At 43.1% G+C, this 27,690-nt stretch overlaps 1 protein-coding gene across 1 annotated transcript; it reads right to left on the reverse strand.

The window, feature by feature from the left end:
- Window positions 1–2,865: 2,865 nt before the first annotated feature.
- LOC121304307 (zinc finger protein 501-like) lies at window positions 2,866–21,877 on the reverse strand. The gene is made up of 3 exons (XM_041235368.1): window positions 21,845–21,877; window positions 18,121–18,610; window positions 2,866–5,163 (listed from the first exon to the last, which is right to left on the reverse strand). Exons 2-3 carry the CDS (start codon window positions 18,563–18,565, stop codon window positions 4,121–4,123), a joined length of 1,488 nt encoding a protein of 495 aa, XP_041091302.1. The 5' UTR covers window positions 18,566–18,610; window positions 21,845–21,877; the 3' UTR covers window positions 2,866–4,120.
- Between the last annotated feature and the right edge of the window lie 5,813 nt (window positions 21,878–27,690).

Genomic DNA, 27,690 nt, shown 5'->3' on the forward strand with positions numbered 1-27,690 from the left:
AACAACCTGGAGCAAATCTGCCAAGAAGAATGGGCCAAAATCACTCGACACTGTGTGCAAAGCTGGTACATACTTACCCCAAAAGACTTAAAGCTGTTATTGCAGCGAAAGGTGGCTCTACCAAATATTAATATGTGGATTTGAATACTTATGCAAGCAAGATATTTCAGTTTTTTATTTTTCTTAAAAATATTTTGCAACATAAAACCAATGTCACCTTACAATAATTGATTTTGAGTTTAAGTGTTTTAAAATAAAATATCGAACAGAATGAAATTTCAATGTACCATTTGTAATTCAGTAATATGAGAGAATTGGTCAGGGGTCTGAATACTTTTGCAAGGCACGGTGTGTGTGTGTGTGTTTAAGGATCCCAAATCAAATCACCAATGCTTACTTTAGTACTCATAACGGGCAAAATGAAAGTCAACACATACAAATGATTAAGTTTATTAAGGCTCACAAAAGTAAGACAAATATAAAAGTTAGAAGTCATGGTACCAGAATTAAGTCTAGAGAAAAGCAGGAGTAAAACATTTAAACACATGTTTTCATAAGCACACAGTAATACAGCATTTAAACACACATTTTCGTAAGTATGCAGGCTTCCGTATGGTTACGTGGAACAGGATTCACACACATTATACACAGTGACGTGTTAAGCAGCGACTGTTGTGTTGATTGGAATGAAGACTGCAGTTCAGTTTGGAAGCAGTTTCAATTGCCTTTAGTATTAAGTTGCAGAGCTGCTACAATTAAATCGAAAATCGATTTTTTCGATCAATTCCATTCCTCATTATATACATCGATATAATCGATTCAATAATTACATTTTTGTAATGCGCACAGTTAATAACATTATTTGCAAACTGCACCGAACGCGCTGCCTTGCTATATACAGTATTTCTACGACAAGCAGAGGGCGTGCTCTTCCTTTCCTGCTCATGTTAACTAGCGTCTGATTTGCTGGTGCCATCCTACCAGCGAATCAGTTTAGAAAATGCTTTATAAGTACACCCCTGTGTATTCACTGTTTAAACAAATAAACAAAAACAAAGCATGCCACCTTGTTTCCAGAGCAGGACGACAGGCTTTAAATACATTGTGCACATTGAAGAAAACTGACTGTATATAGTTTGAGCTTCTTCAGAGTTTCAAAATGAACAGTTATATAATGAATATTTAACAATATTCAATAACGGTAAAAAGAAATAAACAAATAACCAGTGATGCTCAATGCAATTTTGGAGTAACGATCAGCTTGACCTATAGCGAGTCTGCATGTTGTGGTAAGTAAATCAATTTATTTGTAATAATAATTATTACACCGTGTAACGAATTATTATTATTTTTTTTGTTCCTGGGTAGTAAGTGTTATTTCCTAATTGCTTATGCCTCAAAAGTATAGAAAATGGCCATTCCCCACAAACTTTGCTTTTGTGACCAGGACAGTGATAATTCAAAATATCACTATTTCCAATGGGAAAACGGGAAAATGTGTGTCTTTCCGTTCACATAAAGTCAGAAAAAAACAACATATAAATCCAAATTAACATGTATGTACACTAAAGTAATACAAAAATGACTACAAAAGATGTAGAAGTGAGTAGTTTTTCAAGATTTACGATTATACTGTATTTAGGGTCAGCTGTTTGAATACTTTGGTTAACAATCAGGTCTAATTTGGGCCAGCCCTGCCCAATATAAATCTGACTAACTTTCCCTTACCATCAGAGTGAAGTTGTCAGCACACAGGTTCTAGAGGCACATCATGCCACGATCAAAAGAAATTCCTGAAAACCTCTGGAAAAAAGTTGTTGATGCCTATCAGTCTGGAAAGGGATACAAAGCCATTTCTAAGGCTCTGGGGCTCCACCAACCCCTAGAACAACATCCACGGATCTGCAGGCCTCTCTCGCCTTGGCTAAGGTCAGTGTTCATGACACCACCATCAGAAACAGACTTGGCAAAAATGGGATTCATGGGAGAGCAGCAAGGCAGAAACCACTGCTCACTAAGAACATGAATGCTCTTCTCAAGTTTGCCAAAAAGCACCTGGATGATCCTCAAGGGTTCTGGAACAATGTTTTATGGACAGATGAGTCAAAATTGGAACTTTTTGGCCAACATGGGCCCCGTTACGTCTGGCGAAAACCACACTGCATTGCACAGTAAGAACCTCATACCACCGTTCAAGCATGATGGTGGTAGTGTCATGATTTGGGGATGTTTTGCTGCATCAGCACCTGGACGACTTGCCATAGTTTAAGAAACCATGAATTCTGGTCTGTATCACAGAATTCTACAGGAGAATGTCAGACCATCCGTCCGTGAGCTGAAGCTAAAGTGCAGCTGGGTCATGCAGCAAGACAATGAACCGAAACAAACAAGCAAGTCTACATCAGAATCGTTAAACAAGAAATTTAAAGTTTTGGAATGTCCTAGTCAAATTCCAGACCTAAACCCCATTGAGATGTTGTGGCAGGACCTGAAACGAGCAGTTTATCCTCGAAAACCCACAAATGTCACCGAGTTGAAGCACTTCTGCATGAAGGAGTGGGCCAAAATTCCTCCGTAGTGCTGTGAGAGACTGATCAATAACTACAGGAAGCGTCTGGTTGCAGTTATTGCTGCTAAAGGTGACGGATCCAGTTATTGAGTTACTGGGCGATTACTTTTTCACACAGGGGCATTGAGTGTTGCATAACTTCCTTTAGTATCAAAATTTGGTGTTATTTGTTCACTCAGGGTCCCTTTTATCCAATATTAGATTTTGGTTGAAGATCTGATAACATTCAGTATCAGAAATATGCAAAAATGCAGCAAATCATACAGGGGGCAAATACTTTTTCACGGCACTGTGTATATATATATCTTAATGGGGTTTGATCTTATTAATAAAAGAATGGTAAAATGCGATTGACATGTATCTGGGTAACAGATAACAGAGTGCTGATTATGTAAGTGGGATATGTATTCCCCATCAAGGATCACAGAAGAGAGGGAAAAAAGAAGAGGGGGGAGAGTGAAGAGATTAAGGGAAGGATGGGGGAGAGAGAGGGAGAATGAGAAAGGAAGTAGAGGGGTTTAGGGGAGGGGTAGAGAGAAAATCTGCCGTCGAGGTGCTTTTAGTGAAATAAATTTTTACCTTTAAGTGATTAACACAGATATGACCACAGACACAGATGTGAGAAGCCGTGACATTCCACACACTCTACAGAAAAAAAAATACTCAGTTAACATTCACTTAAAAATTGGACAAAACGTATTACCTGGTTTACAGTCCAGGTCGCGGATGCACCAACTAAAGCTATAGAACCCCCCAGCCCCACATTTATTTCCACTGCCACACTGAACTGTAGATTATTTTGTGCTCTGTAATGAAAGCTTCATCCATTAATAGTCCTAGCTAAGCTACATTTTCATTTGGAATTTGTCACCGAGTGCAAGACACTGCAAAAGAGCAACAGCGAGCCAGGGATAAAACCGCTATGGCTTTCTATACCAAAGATCCGTACGCATGCCTGCTATTACTCAGGGCACTTTACAAAACCATCACAAATACAAGCATGGACAATGCGCACTGCGAAGCAACACGTCACTCAATATTCAGCCATTCATACCATAATACAGGTAATGGGACACTAAGTTTTCATTCGTTTTTGAATCATGATGAATTTCCAAGACAAATCCTCCAGGTGGTTCCCCAGTAAGGACGCTGCTGTCTTGTCTCTGGGATGCTACATCAGGGGCCCGGATACTCATTCCCATCAATGTATTTATTTTTAAGTTAATGAAGCTTAAATGTTAAATCCTGAAACTCATTTCCCACACTGAGTTATTGATTTCTCCTGACTCGTCCATCAGATGAGGAGCGGAATAGTTTCCTTTCTGCCTATTCCCACTCCCAGATACTGACTGCATTGACAGCCCGGGTTAAACTGACAGCAGAGAAGCTTCTTGTGATGTGTTTGCGTCACCGCCCACTTTGACAGAGAGCAAGAGAGTTGATTTGCAAGTTTACAATTTAAATTGGATGCTCTTAAGAGTGATACACAAAACAGTAAATTACACAGGGATTCATAATGCAAGGTTTGAATTAAAAGTCCATTTGAACAGTCTAAGGTTTCTCTCTAGGAATTCGCTGGTGTTTTTGAAGGGCTTTTTTAAGACGGAAGCTCTTTTGACAGTCAGAGCAGCGACACAATTTCTCTCCTGTATGAGTTTGCTGGTGTGAAACAAGGCTGTCTGACCAACTGAAACTCTTCCCACAGTCACAGCAGTGATACAGTTTCTCTCCTGCATGAGTTCGCTGGTGTGTTTTCAGGGTTGCTGAGTAACTGAAACTCTTCCCACAGTCAGAGCAGCGATACGGTTTCTCTCCTGTGTGAGTTCGCTGGTGTCCTTTTAGGCTACCTAACTGACTGAAACTCTTCCCACAGTCAGAGCAGTGATACGGTTTCTCTCCTGTGTGAACTCGCTGGTGTTCTTTTAGGCTTCCTAACTGTCTGAAACTCTTCCCACAGTCAGAGCAGTGATATGGTTTCTCTCCTGTGTGAGTTCGCTGGTGTGAAACAAGGCTGCCTGACCGACTGAAATTCTTCCCACAGTCAGAACAGTGATATGGTTTCTCTCCTGTGTGAGTTCGCTGATGTGAAATAAGGCTGTCTGACCGACTGAAATTCTTCCCACAGTCAGAGCAGCGATACGGTTTCTCTCCTGTGTGAGTTCGCTGGTGTAAAACAAGGCTGTTTGATTGACTGAAACTCTTCCCACAGTCAGAGCAGCAATACGGTTTCTCTCCTGTGTGAGTTCGTTGGTGTAAAACAAGGCTTTCTGACCGACTGAAACTCTTCGCACAGACGCAGCAGTGATAAGGTTTCTCTCCTGTGTGAATTCGCTGGTGTTCTTTTAGGCTTCTAATCTTACTAAAACTCTTCCCACAGTCAGAGCAGCTATACGGTTTCTCTCCTGTGTGAGTTCGCTGGTGTAAAACAAGGCTGTCTGACCGACTGAAACTCTTCCCACAGTCACAGCAGTGATACGGTTTCTCATCTGTCTGAGTTTGCTGGATTTTGTTTAAATGCCCTAACTGTGTGAAACCTTTCTCCCAGTCAGGATATTCTCCACCGCCTGCTCTCACTTTAGCTGCTGGAATGGAACCTGGAAAATAAAAACAGAAAAGAAAGTAAGAGGGACTGCTTATAGGCTTAAGCTTGGTTCATAATCTCTGACATAATTTGTAGTCGGAGTCGAGGGTCTCTGACCCTGTGTGACAGGTCGCAATTACGTCACACACACACACTTGCGACATGTATCTTTTTTGGAAATTCGTGCAGCCTTTTCTCATCCGTCTGTGATCTGAAATCGCATGGGGTCTGCGTCGGATGTATGCAATGATGTATGAACCAACTCTTAGGGCATGTGCAGGGCCGAATTAACACATTGGCAAACTAGATACACAGATTTGCACCTAAACTAGATAAAACTTGACTTCTCTGACATTTGAACAGAGGCATGTATCTCAAAATCAAATTGTCCTGACGGGTGTTACGCAGATTTCTGTACCCCATAGAATTGTGCATCCTCTGTGCAGATGCAGTTTCTCAAAGATCACTAGATGCACATGCACGATATTTCTGTGCTCAAGCCCCACTGTGTTGACAGGCACTATCATGGAGTTCAACAAGACATGTAGCTCGGTGGAGGAGTGGATTAAAACGCATACTTAAAGTCATGGGGGCTTGAACGTGAGCCAACACCAGCTGGTCGAATTTCAATTTTTGTATCTCAGTCATCGCCCCAGGTTTTTTTATGTCGCAAGGTGTAGGGTGCACAACGATGTTGACAAATTTATTACACTGGACAGTAAGAAAAAGTCATGCTTTGTACAGTTTAGCGAACATGATGACAACTTTTTACATAACTTTAAAGTGTGTTTCAAATCTCTTTTTTAAAATGTCCACCTTAGTGCACTGATAATCAGGATTATTGCCAATATTATCAAACAGGTAACACAGAAATAACGATCCATGATGTGGTACAGAACAGAAAAAACAGAGCACTTAAGTTTTTTTGTTAGGGGTTGGAGTTTCGAATAATAAGATACTCAAATATACCAAGAATAAAAGTTTTGAATACTCGACCTCTAATTACTCATAACAGTGACAGGTCCTTAGAACGTATTAACAGCAACCACACATAGGGACAAATAGATAAATACATCAGCAGTAACAGTGAAAAAACAGCTAAGGCATCTAATGTAAAACATGATTTAACTATAATTAAGAAATAAGAATACACAGCAGAGGCATTTTCACTATAAAACTTTATAAAAAGGACCTTCAAAACTTAATTGCATTTTTAACACCCTTAGACAACTCGTATAAAACACACAACACGACTGCTCACTAACAAAGCACAACAAAATATGTTTGCTCAATAACATCGATGCTACATATACATAACATAAAAACAAGATGTACTGTACCCACACTGGCTGATTCCACAATATAATAATAATAATAATTTTTAAAAAGTCAGATTCCAGAATCAAGCTGATATCTGCAGGAGACCGATAACAGCAGCACTAAAGCAGCAAAGGTTTAACATTGCCCGGGTAGTTTGCAGTCAAAATCTAAATTAAAGGTCAGTTCTAAAACGGTACCAACACTAGACAGAGCGACTCGAGCAGAGTCGCTGAATGTCAGTCTTGCAAACGATCCAAAAGACTGGAAATAAATGCATGACCCCGCCTGTGCATTCCTATTGGACATACTAGAGATGGGCTGTCTTTACAAAACAGGTCTTGTTTTGATAAAAGGTTATCCTGACCTCCGGCAGTTCCGTTGTAAAATAATATAATGCCAAGAAAAAGTTTGAACCCCAATGATAATTATAGAAATTCCTTAGTTTTACCATGATAGCCTTCTTAATCAAAACCAGTCTTTTCTTAAATATCCAATAGGGTTTATATTAACCAATTCCATGTCTTTTGAAACAAAATGATGTAATGATGTATGAATTGGACAAACAATGAGTAATTAAGATTCAGGGTATGTGAAAAAGTAAGTGAACCCCTGGTTTTATCAGGTCAATTAAGGGGTTAATTAGAATCAGGTCTAATAATTAGGTAGATCTTCAGGGGTGAGTTTGGGAGGCCCCACCCTATAAAAAGATCAGAAACTTTGAGTTTGGTCTTTACCATACAGGTTTTATCAGAAAAACAGTTATTGATGCTCATCAGTCTAGAAAGGGTTACAAAACCATTTCTAAGGATTTGGGGATCCACCAATCCACAGTCTACAAATGGAGAAAGTTCAAGGCCACAGTCACTCTACCCAGGAGCAGTCATCCTACCAAAATCTCTCCAAGAACAAACCAGAAAATCATCAAGGAAGTCACAAAGAGCCCCAGAGTAACATCCGAAGATCTGCAGGCCACTCTTGCCTTGGCTAATGTGAGTGTTCATGACTCAACTATCAGAAAAAAAGACTGAACAAGAATGGTGTTCATGGAAGGATAGCAAGGAGGAAACCACTGCTCTCTAAAAAGAACATTGCTGCCCGTCTAAAGTTCACCAAAGAGCACAATCTGGAACAATGTTCTCTGGACATACGAGCCAAAGGAAAAACTTTTTGGCCTCAATGAGAAGTTTTAGATTTGGCAAAAACCAAACACTGCGTTCGAACAGAAGAACCTCATCCCAACCGTCAAGCATGGTGGTGGGAGTGTGATGGTTTGGGGCTGCTTTGCTGCCTCAGGACCTGGGCGGCTTGCCATCATTGACACAACCATGAACTCTGTATTGTGTCAGAAGATTCTAGGAGGAGAATGTCAGGCCATCCGTCTCAGCTGAAGCTGAACCAAAAGTGGGTCATGCAGCAAGACAATGATCCTAAACATACAAACAGATCTACAAAAGAATGGCTGCAGAAATTCTGCGTTTTAGAATGGCCTAGTCAAAGTCCAGACCTAAACCCCATCGAAATGTTGTGGCAGGACCTGAAGCGAGCTGTCCATGCAAGGAAGCCCTCAAACGTAACCGAGTTGAAGCAGTCCGGTAAGGAGGAATGGGCCAAAGTTCCTCAAAACTGATTGATTGTTTCAGCTGTGACACCTCATATCTCCACTGTGCACAGTAAAAGATGCACTGATTGACTGTTTCAGCTGTGACACCTCATATCTCCACTGTGCATAGTGAGAGATGCACTGCTTGCTTGTTTACTTCCCAGCACTGCATTGTTTTTAAAGATGCTATTTTCACTGCTCAGGTACTCCCTTTGCCAATACTAGAGCTAGGTAATGAAGAGCCCCGCCTCCTGTCCGTTATCAGTGAGGTGACAATTGTAGTGGCTGATCACTATTTAACTTGCTCCTCTGTTAAAATACCATGCCTGTTTTTTTAGGGTGTAGTTACCTAATTTTTCCACTTGTTTTAGAAACTAACGAGTACTCTAAACTCAAAGTATTAGAGTAGTAATTTTATTTAGAATACTCGATTACTCAAATATTCAGACTCACCCCTATTTTATGTATCTCTCTTCCTGCAGTGATTTATAGGACAAATCTCAAACCCCAGTGTATTAGAGGAACGATTTCTAAAACAGCTTTGCAACAGACTATAAAGTTATTTGTAAAAATTTGTCAGGATGTGAACAGTAAAAAGAACAATATAGGTACATTATTTAAACAGTTATAGTAACAATTGAGGACTTGTAACACTATATTTAAACAGTTGTAGTAACAGGTGGGGGTGTTAATCATTTAGTTTAAAATGTTCAATGTTTTTAATTTTGCTTAATCGTTTAAATTGTCAAAAATGTGCAGGTCAAATAGTAACAACAAGAGTTTGTCTGCAAATAACGGCTACTCAGTTTTCTTTTGTTGTCCATTTCCTACCTTTGTCACTTGCACCACTGTCACTGAATATTCACCTCCTAACGTCCCGCATGCTTTTGCTTATGTGACTATCAATGTGATCTTCGGGAGCTCGAAATAAGCAAAGCCCTGTCTGGGCATATTGTGATAAAAAGGGAGACTGTGCTCTGCAGAGCTTAGTTACAGCGGCAGTACAGGAACAATGTTAAAAAATATGAAAATACAACTGCTGGTGCTGGATCTAGTGAGGAGGTGGGGCCCACACAAACAGCAATGCAAATGCTTGTCTGGTAGTGCAGGAAATGTGATAAGACTTGGGCTGAAAACATAATACCGTGGTTGATTATTGAGATGATCACAACTGACTCACAAGGTTCCAACAGATACACAAAACATGTGTTTTGTTGATCCAGATTACAGATTGTTGTGATAAAGAAAAAAATCAAACGTGGGAGTATTTTTTTTTTTTTTTAGTTTGCACCCTCTACAGCGATGCCAGATTAGTTTGCACTGCTATTCTGGGACCGAGACTCGAGAGATGTTTAAAACGTTTTTTTAAAGAAGAGAGAAGATTGCTTCCATATTATGTTTGTTGGTCTTCTTTTTTCTTACTGCTCCCAGTGAAAAGTAAAAAGTAATGCCATTAATACATTTTTTTAACAGAAAATTGATCCTGCAAATGTCACAAGTTTTTAATTGAGTTAACATGATCCTGTACTTGGAATAAAGTAAGTGTGAACATAACTAGCTATTGTCTCTTACATATAGTAAGTAGGCTAGATTAGCGATTTGGATTCTAGCGCTGTCTGAATAATTAGACTGCATAACATTTCTGTAACATGCGATCAATGCGATCATGTTTTCATATTGCTGCACTTTTTATACATTTATTTATATACAGGGCTTAATTTAGTAATTTATTTTATTTTTTCCGTCAAACAACTTAGTGGGCTTTTAAATAAGCCAAGACTACATTTTTCATTTCCAAGCAGAATGTGCAAACAAGGTCATGGCATGTTAATAAGAGACTAATCTTCAATAAAGCAGTGTTGTAATTGTAATTGAGACTTGAGTCGAGTCCATGACATGCCAAGCTCGAGTCGAGTCACCATCTGGCTTGAGTCAATTCGAGTCATTAGTTCTGACAGATCAAGACAGTTTGATTTAATCAGATTTGTTTTACAGGAGATTAGCAATCTACAAGCAAAAAGAAAAAAGAGAATTGCAATTAAAAGTACAAAATTGAGATGCACAATAATGTGGTCATATTTGCCCCACTGATGTTCACCATTAAAGGTTCATGGTTTCTGCTTGTGGTTTGTCTCTCCACTGCAGTGAATTCAATTCTTTGGCCTTTTTATAAGCAGGTTTTGTTTTTGACCAGACCTATGCTCAGTTTGGTAGGATGTACAGTAATGGCTACCACAAAACAAAAGAAAGCATTGAACCATTTATTTACAATTTTACTGATGGCAGCCTGAGTGTTTTTCACCTTCTCAGTGAAACTCCTGGATAGTTTTCTTCAGATACCTTAATCATATGGAAGGAAATCAAGTGCATCTCTCGGGGTGATGGTCCAGATCAGGATGAAACGCACCTCTCGGAGTGATGGTACAGATCAGGATAAACACACCTCTCAGAGTGATGGTACAGATCAGGATGAAACGCACCTCTCGGGGTGATGGTACAGATCAGGATGAAACGCACCTCTCGGGGTGATGGTCCAGATCAGGATGAAACGCACCTCTCAGAGTGATGGTACAGATCAGGATGAAACGCACCTCTCGGGGTGATGGTACAGATCAGGATGAAACGCACCTCTCGGGGTGATGGTCCAGATCAGGATGAAACGCACCTCTCGGGGTGATGGTACAGATCAGGATGAAACGCACCTCTCGGGGTGATGGTACAGATCAGGATGAAACGCACCTCTCGGGGTGATGGTACAGATCAGGATGAAACGCACCTCTCGGGGTGATGGTCCAGATCAGGATGAAACGCACCTCTCGGGGTGATGGTACAGATCAGGATGAAACGCACCTCTCGGGGTGATGGTACAGATCAGGATGAAACGCACCTCTCGGGGTGATGGTACAGATCAGGATGAAACGCACCTCTCGGGGTGATGGTACAGATCAGGATGAAACGCACCTCTCAGAGTGATGGTACAGATCAGGATGAAACGCATCGTTATCATTTGATCCTGCCAGCGTAAATGCTCTGATCAAATGACCTCTCGGGGAGATGGGGTGATGGTACAGATCAGGATGAAACGCACCTCTCGGGGTGATGGTACAGATCAGGATGAAACGCACCTCTCGGGGTGATGGTACAGATCAGGATGAAACGCACCTCTCGGGGTGATGGTACAGATCAGGATGAAACGCACCTCTCGGGGTGATGGTACAGATCAGGATGAAACGCACCTCTCGGGGTGATGGTACAGATCAGGATGAAACGCACCTCTCGGGGTGATGGTACAGATCAGGATGAAACGCACCTCTCGGGGTGATGGTACAGATCAGGATGAAACGCACCTCTCGGGGTGATGGTCCAGATCAGGATGAAACGCACCTCTCGGGGTGATGGTACAGATCAGGATAAACACACCTCTCAGAGTGATGGTACAGATCAGGATGAAACGCACCTCTCGGGGTGATGGTACAGATCAGGATGAAACGCACCTCTCGGGGTGATGGTACAGATCAGGATGAAACGCACCTCTCGGGGTGATGGTACAGATCAGGATGAAACGCACCTCTCGGGGTGATGGTACAGATCAGGATGAAACGCACCTCTCGGGGTGATGGTACAGATCAGGATGAAACACACCTCTCGGGGTGATGGTACAGATCAGGATGAAACGCACCTCTCGGGGTGATGGTACAGATCAGGATGAAACGCATCGTTATCATTTGATCCTGCCAGATCAGGATGAAATGCACCTCTCGGGGTGATGGTACAGATCAGGATGAAACGCATCGTTATCATTTGATCCTGCCAGCGTAAATGCTCTGATCAAATGCACCTCTCGGGGTGATGGTCCAGATCAGGATAAACGCACCTCTCGGGGTGATGGTACAGATCAGGATGAAACGCACCTCTCGGGGTGATGGTACAGATCAGGATGATGGTACAGATCAGGATGAAACGCACCTCTCGGGGTGATGGTACAGATCAGGATGAAACGCACCTCTCGGGGTGATGGTACAGATCAGGATGAAACGCACCTCTCCAGGTAAATGTGATGGTACAGATCAGGATGAAACGCACCTCTCATTTGATCCTGTGATGGTACAGATCAGGATGAAACGCACCTCTCGGGGTGATGGTACAGATCAGGATGAAACGCACCTCTCGGGGTGATGGTACAGATCAGGATGAAACGCACCTCTCGGTACAGTGATGAAACGCACCTCTCGGGGTGATGGTACAGATCAGGATGAAACGCACCTCTCGGGGTGATGGTACAGATCAGGATGAAACGCACCTCTCGGGGTGATGGTGAAACAGATCAGGATGAAACGCACCTCTCGGGGTGATGGTACAGATCAGGATGAAACGCACCTCTCGGGGTGATGGTACAGATCAGGATGAAACGCACCTCTCGGGGTGATGGTACAGATCAGGATGAAACGCACCTCTCGGGGTGATGGTACAGATCAGGATGAAACGCACCTCTCGGGGTGATGGTACAGATCAGGATGAAACGCACCTCTCGGGGTGATGGTACAGATCAGGATGAAACGCACCTCTCGGGGTGATGGTACAGATCAGGATGAAACGCACCTCTCGGGGTGATGGTACAGATCAGGATGAAACGCACCTCTCGGGGTGATGGTACAGATCAGGATGAAACGCACCTCTCGGGGTGATGGTACAGATCAGGATGAAACGCACCTCTCGGGGTGATGGTACAGATCAGGATGAAACGCACCTCTCGGGGTGATGGTACAGATCAGGATGAAACGCACCTCTCGGGGTGATGGTACAGATCAGGATGAAACGCACCTCTCGGGGTGATGGTACAGATCAGGATGAAACGCACCTCTCGGGGTGATGGTACAGATCAGGATGAAACGCACCTCTCGGGGTGATGGTACAGATCAGGATGAAACGCACCTCTCGGGGTGATGGTACAGATCAGGATGAAACATGGTCCAGATCAGGATGAAACGCACCTCTCGGGGTGATGGTACAGATCAGGATGAAACGCACCTCTCGGGGTGATGGTACAGATCAGGATGAAACGCACCTCTCGGGGTGATGGTACAGATCAGGATGAAACGCACCTCTCGGGGTGATGGTACAGATCAGGATGAAACGCACCTCTCGGGGTGATGGTACAGATCAGGATGAAACGCACCTCTCGGGGTGATGGTACAGATCAGGATGAAACGCACCTCTCGGGGTGATGGTACAGATCAGGATGAAACGCACCTCTCGGGGTGATGGTCCAGATCAGGATGAAACGCACCTCTCGGGGTGATGGTCCAGATCAGGATGAAACGCACCTCTCGGGGTGATGGTCCAGATCAGGATGAAACGCACCTCTCGGGGTGATGGTCCAGATCAGGATGAAACGCACCTCTCGGGGTGATGGTACAGATCAGGATGAAACGCACCTCTCGGGGTGATGGTACAGATCAGGATGAAACGCACCTCTCAGAGTGATGGTACAGATCAGGATGAAACGCACCTCTCGGGGTGATGGTACAGATCAGGATGAAACGCACCTCTCGGGGTGATGGTACAGATCAGGATGAAACGCACCTCTCGGGGTGATGGTACAGATCAGGATGAAACGCACCTCTCGGGGTGATGGTACAGATCAGGATGAAACGCACCTCTCGGGGTGATGGTACAGATCAGGATGAAACGCACCTCTCGGGGTGATGGTACAGATCAGGATGAAACGCACCTCTCGGGGTGATGGTGGTCCAGATCAGGATGAAACGCACCTCTCGGGGTGATGGTACAGATCAGGATGAAACGCACCTCTCGGGGTGATGGTACAGATCAGGATGAAACGCACCTCTCGGGGTGATGGTACAGATCAGGATGAAACGCACCTCTCGGGGTGATGGTACAGATCAGGATGAAACGCACCTCTCGGGGTGATGGTACAGATCAGGATGAAACGCACCTCTCGGGGTGATGGTACAGATCAGGATGAAACGCACCTCTCGGGGTGATGGTACAGATCAGGATGAAACGCACCTCTCGGGGTGATGGTACAGATCAGGATGAAACGCACCTCTCGGGGTGATGGTACAGATCAGGATGAAACGCACCTCTCGGGGTGATGGTACAGATCAGGATGAAACGCACCTCTCGGGGTGATGGTACAGATCAGGATGAAACGCACCTCTCGGGGTGATGGTACAGATCAGGATGAAACGCACCTCTCGGGGTGATGGTGAAACAGATCAGGATGAAACGCACCTCTCGGGGTGATGGTCCAGATCAGGATGAAACGCACCTCTCGGGGTGATGGTACAGATCAGGATGAAACGCACCTCTCGGGGTGATGGTACAGATCAGGATGAAACGCACCTCTCGGGGTGATGGTCCAGATCAGGATGAAACGCACCTCTCGGGGTGATGGTACAGATCAGGATGAAACGCACCTCTCGGGGTGATGGTCCAGATCAGGATGAAACGCACCTCTCGGGGTGATGGTCCAGATCAGGATGAAACGCACCTCTCGGGGTGATGGTCCAGATCAGGATGAAACGCACCTCTCGGGGTGATGGTCCAGATCAGGATGAAACGCACCTCTCGGGGTGATGGTCCAGATCAGGATGAAACGCACCTCTCGGGGTGATGGTACAGATCAGGATGAAACGCACCTCTCGGGGTGATGGTCCAGATCAGGATGAAACGCACCTCTCGGGGTGATGGTACAGATCAGGATGAAACACACCTCTCGGGGTGATGGTACAGATCAGGATGAAACGCACCTCTCGGGGTGATGGTACAGATCAGGATGAAACGCACCTCTCGGGGTGATGGTACAGATCAGGATGAAATGCACCTCTCGGGGTGATGGTACAGATCAGGATGAAACGCACCTCTCGGGGTGATGGTCCAGATCAGGATGAAACGCACCTCTCGGGGTGATGGTCCAGATCAGGATGAAACGCACCTCTCGGGGTGATGGTCCAGATCAGGATCAAACGCATCGGTATCATGTGATCCTGCCAGTGTGCTCAAGTTCCGGTATGCATCACGCCGCAGTGACCTTCTTGGTTTTGATTTTCTTTAAAATAAAATACTGTTCAAGTTAACAATAAATAGCGTGTTCATTTTTGTTGACAAATTTATTGTGTTTTTTATTTTTATCACAACGGCACAATTTTGTTATTTTAAGACCTATTAGAACGTTTTCCGTTTCGGATTGTATGCCTCTACTGTATGCTGACTTCACTTGTCTTTCTTGGGATGCCACGGATAAAATAAAACAACTGATTTTTTTTGCAGTTGTCTTATTTTATTTAAAGTGCTTTGGTATGCTTTACATATCAAGGTAGCATTTGTTTGAATCTACAAGCTCATGTGTATTATGTTTTTGACAACTAATCACAACTACTTGTTAACGTAATAGGTTTCTATTCTATACATTAACATGTTCTATACTTATTAATACGGTCGGTCGATCAGTTGCGACGTTTACTTGGCCCAGTATCACTTTATTAATAAGAATTCATTGTAATGTAACAAGCTCCCTTGAGAAAGATGTAATGCTGATGGAAATAATCCAGTGTTACATAAATGTAGAAAGTAATATACCAACATAATTCTATGTAGAAGATATTGGTTGAACTTAACAAGCTCTAAGGCTGCGGGAAAGCTGATCCTGATCAAATGGCAGTGGAAACGCAACACCACTGGATCCTGATCAAATGGCAGTGGAAACGCAACACCACTGGATCCTGATCAAATGGCAGTGGAAACGCAACACCACTGGATCCTGATCAAATGGCAGTGGAAACGCAACACCACTGGATCCTGATCAAATGGCAGTGGAAACGCAACACCACTGGATCCTGATCAAATGGCAGTGGAAACGCAACACCACTGGATCCTGATCAAATGGCAGTGGAAACGCAACACCACTGGATCCTGATCAAATGGCAGTGGAAACGCAACACCACTGGATCCTGATCAAATGGCAGTGGAAACGCAACACCACTGGATCCTGATCAAATGGCAGTGGAAACGCAACACCACTGGATCCTGATCAAATGGCAGTGGAAACGCAACACCACTGGATCCTGATCAAATGGCAGTGGAAACGCAACACCACTGGATCCTGATCAAATGGCAGTGGAAACGCAACACCACTGGATCCTGATCAAATGGCAGTGGAAACGCAACACCACTGGATCCTGATCAAATGGCAGTGGAAACGCAACACCACTGGATCCTGATCAAATGGCAGTGGAAACGCAACACCACTGGATCCTGATCAAATGGCAGTGGAAACGCAACACCACTGGATCCTGATCAAATGCACCGACGCAACTGATCAGGATCAGAAATGGCAGAGGAAAACACCTCCTGTTGTCACATGATCCTCTGACTCATGGGCTTATACGCATCAGTAGGGCTGTGGTTATTGAAAACGAAACTGACTGTGCAATTTATTTTATCATAAAGACTACGACTCGAGTCAAGTGGAGACTTCTGGGTCGGGACTCGAGTTGAGTCTTTTCTTATAGGGACTCGAGTCGAGACATTTGATGACATTGACTCGAGTCACTACAACTCTGCAATTAAGTATTTTATGCTGTACACACTATTAGAATTGTTATGCATGACTGTATTTACATAAAGATGAGTCGCTTCTGCATTGAAATAAAAAAGTAAGACTTACAATTTAAAAGCCCATTCAGTTGTTTCATAGAAAATGTTTCTCAGCTGTAATTGAGATACTCGGATCGCTTAACAGGATCAATTGCATATATATATCATATATATTAGGGGTGCACCAATGAATTGATGCATCGATTATTGATCATTTGTCCCTACATTTTCCTGAGCTTCAATTACATATTGGTGAATCGATGCATCAAATTCGTAGCCAGTTTGAAGTCTTGCCGGTTTAACCCTCGAGTGTGACAGTGCTGCTTCTAGTGCTGGTGCGGTAGATTCGCGCATTGCTAGGATACACACTTCAAGCCTTTACATTCACCTTGGATAAAACAAATCACAAGTTGGCCAAGTATTCACGTTTTCTTGATTTAAAAATTAAGGCAACACTTTTTTTAATCTATTAAATCTACCAATTACCTTTTGTTTCAAAGCATGTTGAGTTTGGATTATATGGCAATATAATACAAAAAGCAGCTGAATTTAGTACAACAGTTACATTAGTCAGGGTTTGTGAGATTAAAATGCTTTGCTTTTGGACATAAAATGTAAACAGTATTGAACAAGCACAGTTCAGAAATGACTTCTATTCAAATCTAGTACTTTTTATTATTGTTACAATGTTACTCTGATGCAGATGCATGCATATTCTTTTCAGTTGTTAAACTCAAGTCCTTTGTATTTTTTATTTTTTTTTATAATCCAAAGTGTTCTAACTTGAATGCAAGTCGTGCTTTTTTGTTTAACTAGTATGCACAACACTGTTTTAGTTATTAGAGCTTCTGCTAAAAAACAAACAACCTAACGTTTGTTTATTTTGAAAAATAAAACATCAATGCATGGATTACAGTTGATAAATGTCTACAATAATCGAATATGAAATCAGGGTGCCCATTGCACCTCTACTGAACAGGATCAACTGCATTTAAGGAGTAGAAAAGCTGAGGTAAAACACTGAAAAATCTCACCTTTTTACAGACATACAGGCTATGTGATAATTTATAGAAAGCTTTTTATTTAAAAAGATACTCTCAATGTTTTTACTTGAACGTTTAAACTACATATTTGTAAAAGTCTAAGATAAATTACGTTACACATGTACAATAATATCCCTCTATTTTTACACTGAACATTTCTAATGTTATATACAGTGCTTTAGTTCTTCTCTGGAATGCCAGTGTGAAAGGGGCTTATATCTTTATCTTAAGTTCACCAGTAGTGAGTCCTATCTTGAACTGGCTGGAGTGGTACAGGAAAAACAAATAGCTAGCAATGTAACCTAAATTCTCCTTCCCTCCCTTCAACCACACTGTGGATATCATGCAATCTACAATGACAATGTCACAGCTACTGGGAGTCACTCACCTGCCAGACTGCATTCTGAATGTGAGTGTCTGTCTTCCTGTCCACCTCCTTGTGTGCTGTTGGGAGAGCCTTCCTCTCCAGCGCCCTGCTCTCTTACGCAGATTCTCTCCCGCATCACGCTACACTCCCGCAGGCATACAGGCTCCAGCTTAGGGATGTTTGGTATGAAGTCCTCCGACTCTTTCTTAACTACTTCAGAGGGCTCCCGTTTAATATGGTCAGTTTCCAGCACCTCTTCTTGTTTAACAGGAAGGGGTTCTTCTGACTGAGAGATCTCCAATTCATTGTGCTCAGCTTTAATCTCACAGACCTCTGGCTGACTGCTGTCACATTGCATCTCACAGAGCTCCTGTTTAATGGGGAGGGAAGCCAGCCCACTGAACTCCACTCTAAAGGGGAGAAGTTCAGGTTCAGGGCACTCCTCTTTAATCTGGACAGATTCCATCTCCACACTGGCCACGGCAGCACACAGGATTCTGCTCAGTAACTGCTGAAAAAGAAATGCATTTATTTAAATCTAGTGCTTGTGACAGGGTAGCGTTGCGAGCCCAGAGAGTATCGGCAGGGTCAGAGACTCGGAAACAAGGAAAATGCGCTTTAATAAACAAAATAACACAAAGTGCAAACAAAACAACACATGGGCCAAAACAAAAGGTTAAACACAACTGCAAGCTCGGTAGAGCCTTCAGTGAACTTTATCAACACAGACAGACAGACAGACAGACGGACCAAACTAATTATTTTCTTCCTTTTTTATACCATGTGGCTGGAGCCTAATTATCATCAATTATTCAATCAGCTCCAGCCACATTATCTCGTGTATTTTGTCAGGGATAGGAAATTAACCCCATCCCTGCCAACCACGACCAAAACACCACAAAAAACAATATTATTTACAGGCAGGGCCCTGCCCTGCCACAGTGCTACTGAGACCATTCCAGGAACTGACAAAACCTGGCTTAAACAGCAGGGCTGGCTTTACCGTTGACAGAATATCATGTGATACGTTTATAATACCAGAGGATTTTATCTGTCTAATCCAGGGGTGGCCAACCCTGGCCCTGGAGAGCCACAATCCAGCAGGTTTTATGTGTAACCCTTAATCATCAATTTTTAAAGACTTGAATTTTGACTAGTTAAACAGTATTTTTTCATTGTAAATAATTTGTTCAATTAAGTAATTTAGAGATAATTTGGAACAAAAACCTGACCACCCTGCAGCTCTCATTGACCAGAGCTGACCTCTCCGGATTTAGTTGAACACTTTAACTTGCTAAATAGATCAACAAATTACATTCTTTACAAATTGATGATTAAGGGTTACCTATAAAACCTGCTGGACTGTGGCTCTCCAGGGGCAGGGTTGGTCACCCCTGGTCTAATCTCAAGAATGATGGATGTAAGTTACAATGTTTCTCTTTTCGTTAAATGGGTATGTTTACTATTTTATAATACTTTTTCTTAAAACAGACGATCAGCAAGGAGTCATTTTGTCCCGGGACTTTAAATTTAGATTTGTTCTCAAACAAGAAACACTCTCAAACTCTGCATATTTTTTAATATTTACACAAACATTGCAACATATTTGAGGCCTAGTTTCTTTTTTGAGGTGCAGGCAAAGTACTAATAATACTTCCAGGCTTGCATTGATCAAAGAGGCAGTCAATACACTAGATTTAGCATCGACAATATCTACATGTTTACACTGATCAGCAAATCAGTCAATACACTAGATTTACTGTGCTGAAACAAACACAATATTGCATAAGAAATTGTGACTCTGTATAAGTCTGTTCCTAAACACATTGTTCTAGCTGCAAATTCACCACAGAGGTACAACAGCGGGTAGTAAATACAGTAAAATACTGTAATATATTAAACATAAAAACACTGTTACCTGATTTATTTATTCATCTTGTTGATGATGTCGTGCCTGGTTCATTTTGCAAGTCTGAGTCTTGCTCAGGCTGCACCTGAGCGTCACAAACTACTGAACTTAAATTTAAACAAAATATAACCTGCTGTACTATCATCCACATTGAAATAATAATACAAAGAAGCTGGTGCGTGATGTCACTCAACTCCACCCACAGACAGACATCTGTGCAGATTCTGCACAGCTCTGAGACGTTACTGTGGGAGGCTGGCTGTGGCCATGAGCCACAGAGACGATGCAGAGATTGTGAGTGAGCTGCTAATCGGAATGCAAATAACACTGAAACTACTGCTGTTAGTGGAGGCGATATCTTATCATAAGAAAGGTTACAAACGAGAGGAGGCCATTGCATCTTGCTCGCTCACTTGGTTGTTAGTAGTTTATTGTTCCTTTTAGGAGGCTGTGTGGTCCAGTGGTTACAAAAAACAGGCTTGTAACCAGAAGGTCCCCGGTTCAAATTCCAGCTCAGCCACTGACTCACTGTGTGACCCTGAACAAGTCACTTAACCTCCTTGTGTTCCATCTCTTGGGTGAGACGTTGTTGTAAGTGACTCTGCAGCTGATGCATAGTTCACACACCCTAGTATCATATCTCGTAAAGCGCTTTGTGATGGTGGGCGATTAAGATAAACTTTGATCACAGGAGCTTTCATAGCGGACCACCATCACAAAGCGCTTTACAGGATAAAAATAAATATACAAAAATAAAGACTTATCTTTAGAATCAGTTTTTTGAAGGATCCCAGGGTGTCGCTTCAACAACATTACTGGGGAGTGCTACTGCTACTGCTATTTTCTCTTCCAAATAGCCCTTTATCTAATCTCCACACACATACATAATTTAATGAGATGTAAAACATTAACATGAATTACAAAAAAAATAAATCCCTAGACAATTCTGTTTATTTATTACCTTAAAATAAGTACTACATAAATAAATAGTGTGTTGTCATGGCAATTGGTGATCAAAGAAATAATAAAGTAAAATGAAACAAAATAAAATTAATGTATAATAATGTCACAGCCTCAAAGAGGTTACTTTCTAGAGGTTCTAATGCACTGCAAATGTTATTAGTGGATGCTGTACTGTGTTTTCAAGAGCGTCGCTGCAGGCAGAAAGGTTTGGTGACGTTTCTCTAGAGCTGCGTGTGACGTCAGAAAGCAGCATCCAAAAAGAGCAGCAGGCGCGCGATCCGCAACAGAACGAAACAAATATTTACCCGCGAGCTCAGGGGTGGCCAACCCTGGTCCTGGAGAAGCACAATCCTGCAGATTTTTTTGTGTAACCCTTAATCGTCAATTTTTAAAGACGTGAATTTTGACTAGATAAGCAGTATTAATAATTTGTTCAATTAAGTAATTTAGAGATAATTTGGAACAAAAACCTGACCACCCCGCAGCTCTCATTGACCAGAGCTGACCTCTCCGGATTTAGTTGAACACTTTAACTTGCTAAATAGATCAACAAATTACATTCTTTAGAAACTGATGATTAAGGGTTACCTATAAAACCTGCTGGACTGTGGCTCTCCAGGGGCAGGGTTGGCCACCCTTGCGCTAGAGCGTTTCAGAACAATGCAAATTTCTCCGGAAACCCGCCAATCTGGCATTCACCGCGGCACGCGGACTGCAACTGGGGATGAGAATAACAACAAGCGCGCTGCACAGCCACGCCGCTTCACAAACACAAAACACGCACAAAAACAACCCGGCCCGTTCAAAACAATACAAGATGACAGCTTTCTGTAGTTTAAAACACACTGTGCACCTCAACAAGCACTCGCTCACCTCCTCTCCGCTCCCCCTCAGTGTCTGAGCGGCTCTGCCTCCCACAGAACAGGGAGGCGCTGCGGAACCACGAATATACCAATCCCAAAATACACGCTGTGCAGAGCGGTGTGCCAATTCACCGAGTATGGACCGCAAGGGAATTGCGATACTGGCGATCCTTTAAGTAAAACCGAATAATACTTTGTATTTTGACATCGTAAAGGAGCTGTTTGTAGCTCATTCAGTTTTTCCAGCGATTACAATTTGAATTCAGGTAACCCCCGCGCCAGTGCCAGAGTTGGTATAGTCCTAAATTATCCACCAGGATGAGACAGGACTATACCAACTGAATCAGCAGCGCCGGTGCAGCGAGTTTTTCGCAGATATATAAACTGTTTTGTGTACTGACATTTCTCGTCGTCTTCTTCGGCATCAGACGTTAAAATACTAACCCTATACCCTGATAATGTTTTTTAGAAGTATATCAGGTTAATTCAGAGGTTGAGCGCTGTTGTCGCAAAGGTCCACAATGGCGTGGGCAGGGCGCAGTTTCACCGCTTTCTCTTCGCTAGTCTCGGAGGGGTCAGGGCGGGCGATCTTGTTTCTGGTAAATACAGCACAGGGGAGCAGAAAGGTCAGAGCAGCGCTGTCCCCGGCGTGTCTCATTGCTGGGGACTCTGCTGCCTGGTTCAGTTCGCAGCGCAGTCTGAGGAAGAGTCTAAATCTGTGCCGCTGAACAGCAGGGAGGGATACTGTCCCGTATAAAGAATAGGAGACAATAACACAGTTTAAGAGAAAGTAAATAAAAGCATGTGGTAGGAATAGCAGAGGCTACTGCCTGGAAGTTTACTCGTAAAGAATGACCTTTCTGCTCCCCTGTGCTGTATTTACCAGAAACAAGATCACCCGCCCTGACCCCTCCGAGACTAGCGAAGAGCAAGCGGTGAAACTGCGCTCCTGCCCACGCCATTGTGGATCTTTGTGACAACAGCGCTCAACCTCTGAATTAACCTGATATACTTCTAAAAAACATTATCAGGGGTATAGTGTTAGTGTGGTGAGTGTGTGGGTACAGTGGGTAGTATGTAGGGTGTATGGGGAGTGTGTGGTACAGTGTATAGGGTGTGGGTAGTATGTAGGGGGTGTTGAGTGTGTGGGTACAGTGTGTAGTGTGTGTGGGGGGGGGGTGTGGTGAGTGTTTGGGTACAGTGTGTAGGGATGGGGAGTGTTTGGGTACAGTTTGTAGGCGTGGGGAGTGTATGGGTACAGTTTGTAGGGTGTCAGTACACTGTAGGGTGTGGGGAGTGTGTGGGTACAGTGTGTAGGGTGTGGGGAGTGTTGGGGTACAGTGTGTAGGGTGTGGGGATAGTTGGGGTACAGTGTGTAGGGTGTGGGGAGTGTTGGGGTACAGTGTGTGGGGAGTGTTGGAGTACAGTGTTTAGAGTGTGTGGGTACAGTGTGTATTCTGTGGGTAGTATGTAAGGTGTGTGGGTAAAGTATGTAGCGTGTGGGGATACAGTGTGTAGTGTGTGGGTACAGTGTGTATTGTGTGGGGACAGAGTGTGTAGGGTGTGTGGAGTGTGGGTGCAGTGAGTAGGGTGTGGGGAGTGTGTGGGGATACAGTGTGTAGGTACAGTGTGTATGGTGTGGCAAGTGTGGGTACAATGTGTAGGGTGAGGAGACTGTTGGGGTACAGTGTTTAGAGTGTGGGGAGTTGGTGGGTTGAGTGTTTGGGTACAGTGTGTGGGTACAGTGAGTAGGGTGTGGTGAGTGTGTGGGTACAGTGTGTAGTGTTTTTGGCACCGTGTGTGGGGAGTTTGTGGTTACAGTGTGTAGGCTGTGGTGAGTTTGTGGGTACAGTGTGTAGGGTGTGGGGAGTGTTTTCATACAGTGTGTAGGGTGTGTGGAGTGTCTAGGTACAGTGTGTAGGGGTGGGAAGTGTGTGGGTACAGTGTGTAGAGTGTTGGTACAGTGTGGAGTGTGTGGGTAGTATGTGGGTACAGTGTTTAGGGGGTGGGGAGTGTGTGGGTACAGTGTTTAGTGTGTAGGTTCAGTGTGTATGGTGTTGGGAGTGTGTGGGTGCAGTTTCTAGGGTGTGGTGAGTATGTGCGTACAGTGTGTAGGGTGTGGTGAGTGTGTGGGTACAGTGTTTAGGGTGTGGTGAGTGTGTGGGTACAGTGTGTAAGAACATAAGAAAGTTTACAATGAGAGGAGGCCATTCGGCCCATCTTGCTCGTTTGGTTGTTAGTAGCTATTGATCCCAGAATCTCATCAAGCAACTTCTTAAAGGACCCCAGGGTGTCAGCTTCAACAACATTACTGGGGAGTTGATTCCAGACCCTCACAATTCTCTGTGTAAAAAAGTGCCTCCTATTTTCTGTTCTGAATGCCCCTTTGTCTAATCTCCATTTGTGACCCCTGGTCCTTGTTTCTTTTTTCAGGCTGAAAAAGTCCCTTGGGTCGACACTGTCAATACCTTTTAGAATTTTGAATGCTTGAATTAGGTCGCCACGTAGTCTTCTTTGTTCAAGACTGAACAGATTCAGTTCTTTTAGCCTGTCTGCATATGACATGCCTTTTAAGCCCGGAATAATTCTGGTCGCTCTTCTTTTCACTCTTTTAGAGCAGCAATATCTTTTTTACAGCGAGGTGACCAGAACTGCACACAATATTCAAGATGAAGTCTTACTAGTGCATTGTACAGTTTTAACATTACTTCCCTTGATTTAAATTCAACACTTTTCACGATGTATCCGAGCATCTTGTTAGCCTTTTTTCTAGCTTCCCCACATTGTCTAGATGAAGACATTTCTGAGTCAACAAAAACTCCTAGGTCTTTTTCATAGATTCCTTCTCCAATTTCAGTATCTCCCATATGATATTTATAATGTACATTTTTATTTCCTGCGTGCAGTACCTTACACTTTTCTCAATTAAATGTCATTTGCCATGTGTCTGCCCAGTTCTGAATCTTGTCTAGATCATTTTGAATGACCTTTGCTGCTGCAACAGTGTTTGCCACTCCTCCTACTTTTGTGTCGTCTGCAAATTTAACAAGTTTGCTTACTATACCAGAATCTAAATCATTAATGTAGATTAGGAATAGCATAGGACCTAATACTGATCCCTGTGATACACCGCTGGTTACCACACTCCATTCTGAGGTTTTTCCTCTAATCAGTACTTTCTGTTTTCTACATGTTAACCACTCCCTAATCCATGTACATGTGTTTCCTTGAATCCCTACTGCGTTCAGTTTGAGAATTAATCTTTTGTGTGGGACTTTGTCAAAAGCTTTTTGGAAATCCAAATAAACCATGTCATATGCTTTGCAATTATCCATTATTGATGTTGCATCCTCAAAAAAATCAAGCAAGTTAGTTAGACACGATCTCCCTTTCCTAAAACCATGTTGACTGTCTCCCAGGACCCTGTTACCATATAGGTAATTTTCCATTTTGGATCTTATTATAGTTTCCATAAGTTTGCATATAATAGAAGTCAGGCTTACTGGTCTGTAGTTACCTGGTTCTGTTTTGTTTCCCTTTTTGTGGATCGGTATTACGTTTGCAATTTTCCAGTCTGTCGGTACCACCCCTGTGTCAAGAGACTGCTGCATGATCTTGGTTAGCGGTTTGTAAATAACTTCTTTCATTTTTTTGAGTACTATTGGGAGGATCTCATCTGGCCCAGGGGGTTTGCTTATTTTAAGAGCTCCAAGTCCCTTTAACACTTCTGCCTCAGTTATGCTAAAGTTATTTAAAACTGGATAGGAACTGGATGACATGTGGGGCATGTTGTCAGTATCTTCCTTTGTAAAAACTTGTGAAAAGTAATCATTTAATATATTTGCTATTTTTTTTTTCTTCATCTACGATTTTGCCATTTGTATCTCTTAAACATTTAATCTCCTCTTTGAATGTTCTCTTGCTGTTGTAATATTGGAAAAACATTTTGGAATTGGTTTTAGCTCCCTTAGCAATGTTCATTTCTATTTCTCTCTTGGCCTTTCTAACTTCCTTTTTGACTTGCGTTTGCAGTTCTGTGTACTCTTTCTGCGTACTTTCTTTTTGGTCCTTTTTTAATGCTCTGTAAAGTGCCTTTTTTCGCTGAATATTTTTTTTTAATTGATCTATTAAACCATTTTGGCAATTTAGTTTTACATTTAGATTTGTCTACTTTAGGGATGTAATTGTTTTGCGCCTCTAGTACTACATTTTTGAAGAACAACCATCCTTCTTCTGTGGGTGTTTTCTCTATTTTACTCCAATCTACTTCTGTTAGTCTCTGTTTCATACCTTCATAGTTTGCTTTTCTAAAATTGTAAACCTTAGCTTTAGTCTTTACTTTTGGGGTTTTAAAAAACACTTCAAATGAGACCATGTTGTGGTCTGAGTTTGCCAGTGGTTCTCTGACCTCTGTTTTAGTTATTCTGTCTTCGTTATTTGAAAAGACTAAATCAAGACATGCCTCCCCTCTAGTCGGTGCCTTGACAAATTGTGTTAGGAAGCAGTCATTTGTCATTTCCACCATTTCAATTTCATCCTTCGTGCTACCCACCGGGTTTTCCCATTTTATATGGGGGAAGTTGAAATCCCCCATTAGTATGGCTTCTCCTTTGCTACACACATTTCTAATGTCATTGTATAACAGATTATTGTGCTCACCGTCTGAATCTGGCGGTGTATAGCATGCTCCTATTATTATGCCCTTTGAATTTTTGTCCATTATTCTGACCCATATTGATTCAGCTTTATTTTCTTTGTCCAGGTTTAACACCTGGGCTTCAAGACTGTTTCTTATGTATAGCGCTACCCCTCCACCTCTTCCGTTCTGCCTGTATTTCCTATACAGTGTATACCCACAAATATTATATTCGTCCCCATCACTCTCAGACAACCAAGTTTCAGTAACACCTATCACATCATAGATACTTGTTAGTGCAGTAGGGTGTGGTGAGTGAATGGATACAGTGTGTAAGGTGTGGGGAGTGTGTGGGTATAGTGGAGAGTGTGCAGGTACAGTGTGTAGGTGTGCAGAGTGCGTGGGTACATTGTTTACTGTGTAGGTACAGTGTGTATGGTGTGTAGGGGTGGGGAGTGTGTGGGTATAGTTTCTAGGGTGTGGTGAGTGTGTGGGTACGTGTATGGTGTGGGTAGTGTATGGGTACAGTGCGTAGGAGAGTGGAGTTTCTTTGTACAGTGTGTATGGTGTCGGGAGTGTGTGGGTACAGTGTGTAGGGGTGGGCAGTGTGTGTGGGTACAGTTTCTAGGGTGTGGTGAGTGTGTGGGTACATGTATGGTGTGGGTAGTGTATGGGTACAGTGAGTAGGGGTGTGGAGTTTCTTTGTACAGTGTGTGGTGTTGGGAATGTGTGGGTATAGTGTGTAGGGGTGGGGAGCGTCTAGGTACAGTGAGTAGGGGTGGTGAGTGTGTGAGTACAGTGTGTATGGTGTGGTGAGTGTGTGGGTACAGTGTGTAGGGGTGGGGAGTGTCTGGGTTCAGTGTGTATGGTATGGTGAGTGTGTGGGTTCAGTGTGTAGGGGTGGGGAGTGTGTGGGTACAGTGTGTAGGGGTGGGGAGTGTGTGGGTACAGTGTGTAGGGTGTGGGTTCAGTGTGTAGGGGTGGGGAGTGTGTGGGTACAGTGTGTAGGGTGTGGTGAGTGTGTGGGTTCAGTGTGTAGGGGTGGGGAGTGTGTGGGTTCAGTGTGTATGGTGTGGTGAGTGTGTGGGTACAGTGTGTAGGGGTGGGGAGTGTTTGGGTTCAGTGTGTAGGGGTGGGGAGTGTGTGGGTACAGTGTGTAGGGGTGGGGAGTGTGTGGGTTCAGTGTGTATGGTGTTTGGGTTCAGTGTGTGGTGAGTGTG

Source organism: Polyodon spathula, chromosome 37, assembly GCF_017654505.1.
Source record: "Polyodon spathula isolate WHYD16114869_AA chromosome 37, ASM1765450v1, whole genome shotgun sequence".
NCBI classification, from domain to species: Eukaryota; Metazoa; Chordata; class Actinopteri; order Acipenseriformes; family Polyodontidae; genus Polyodon; species Polyodon spathula.

Excerpts from the sequence above, each read along its gene's own strand:
- LOC121304307 (XM_041235368.1), bottom strand. The coding sequence starts at position 18,565 with ATGGAATCTGTCCAGATTAAAGAGGAGTGCCCTGAACCTGAACTTCTC. Across the intron at positions 5,164-18,120 it reads TTCAGAATGCAGTCTGGCAG|GTTCCATTCCAGCAGCTAAA; the intron begins GTGAGTGACTCC and ends TTTATTTTCCAG.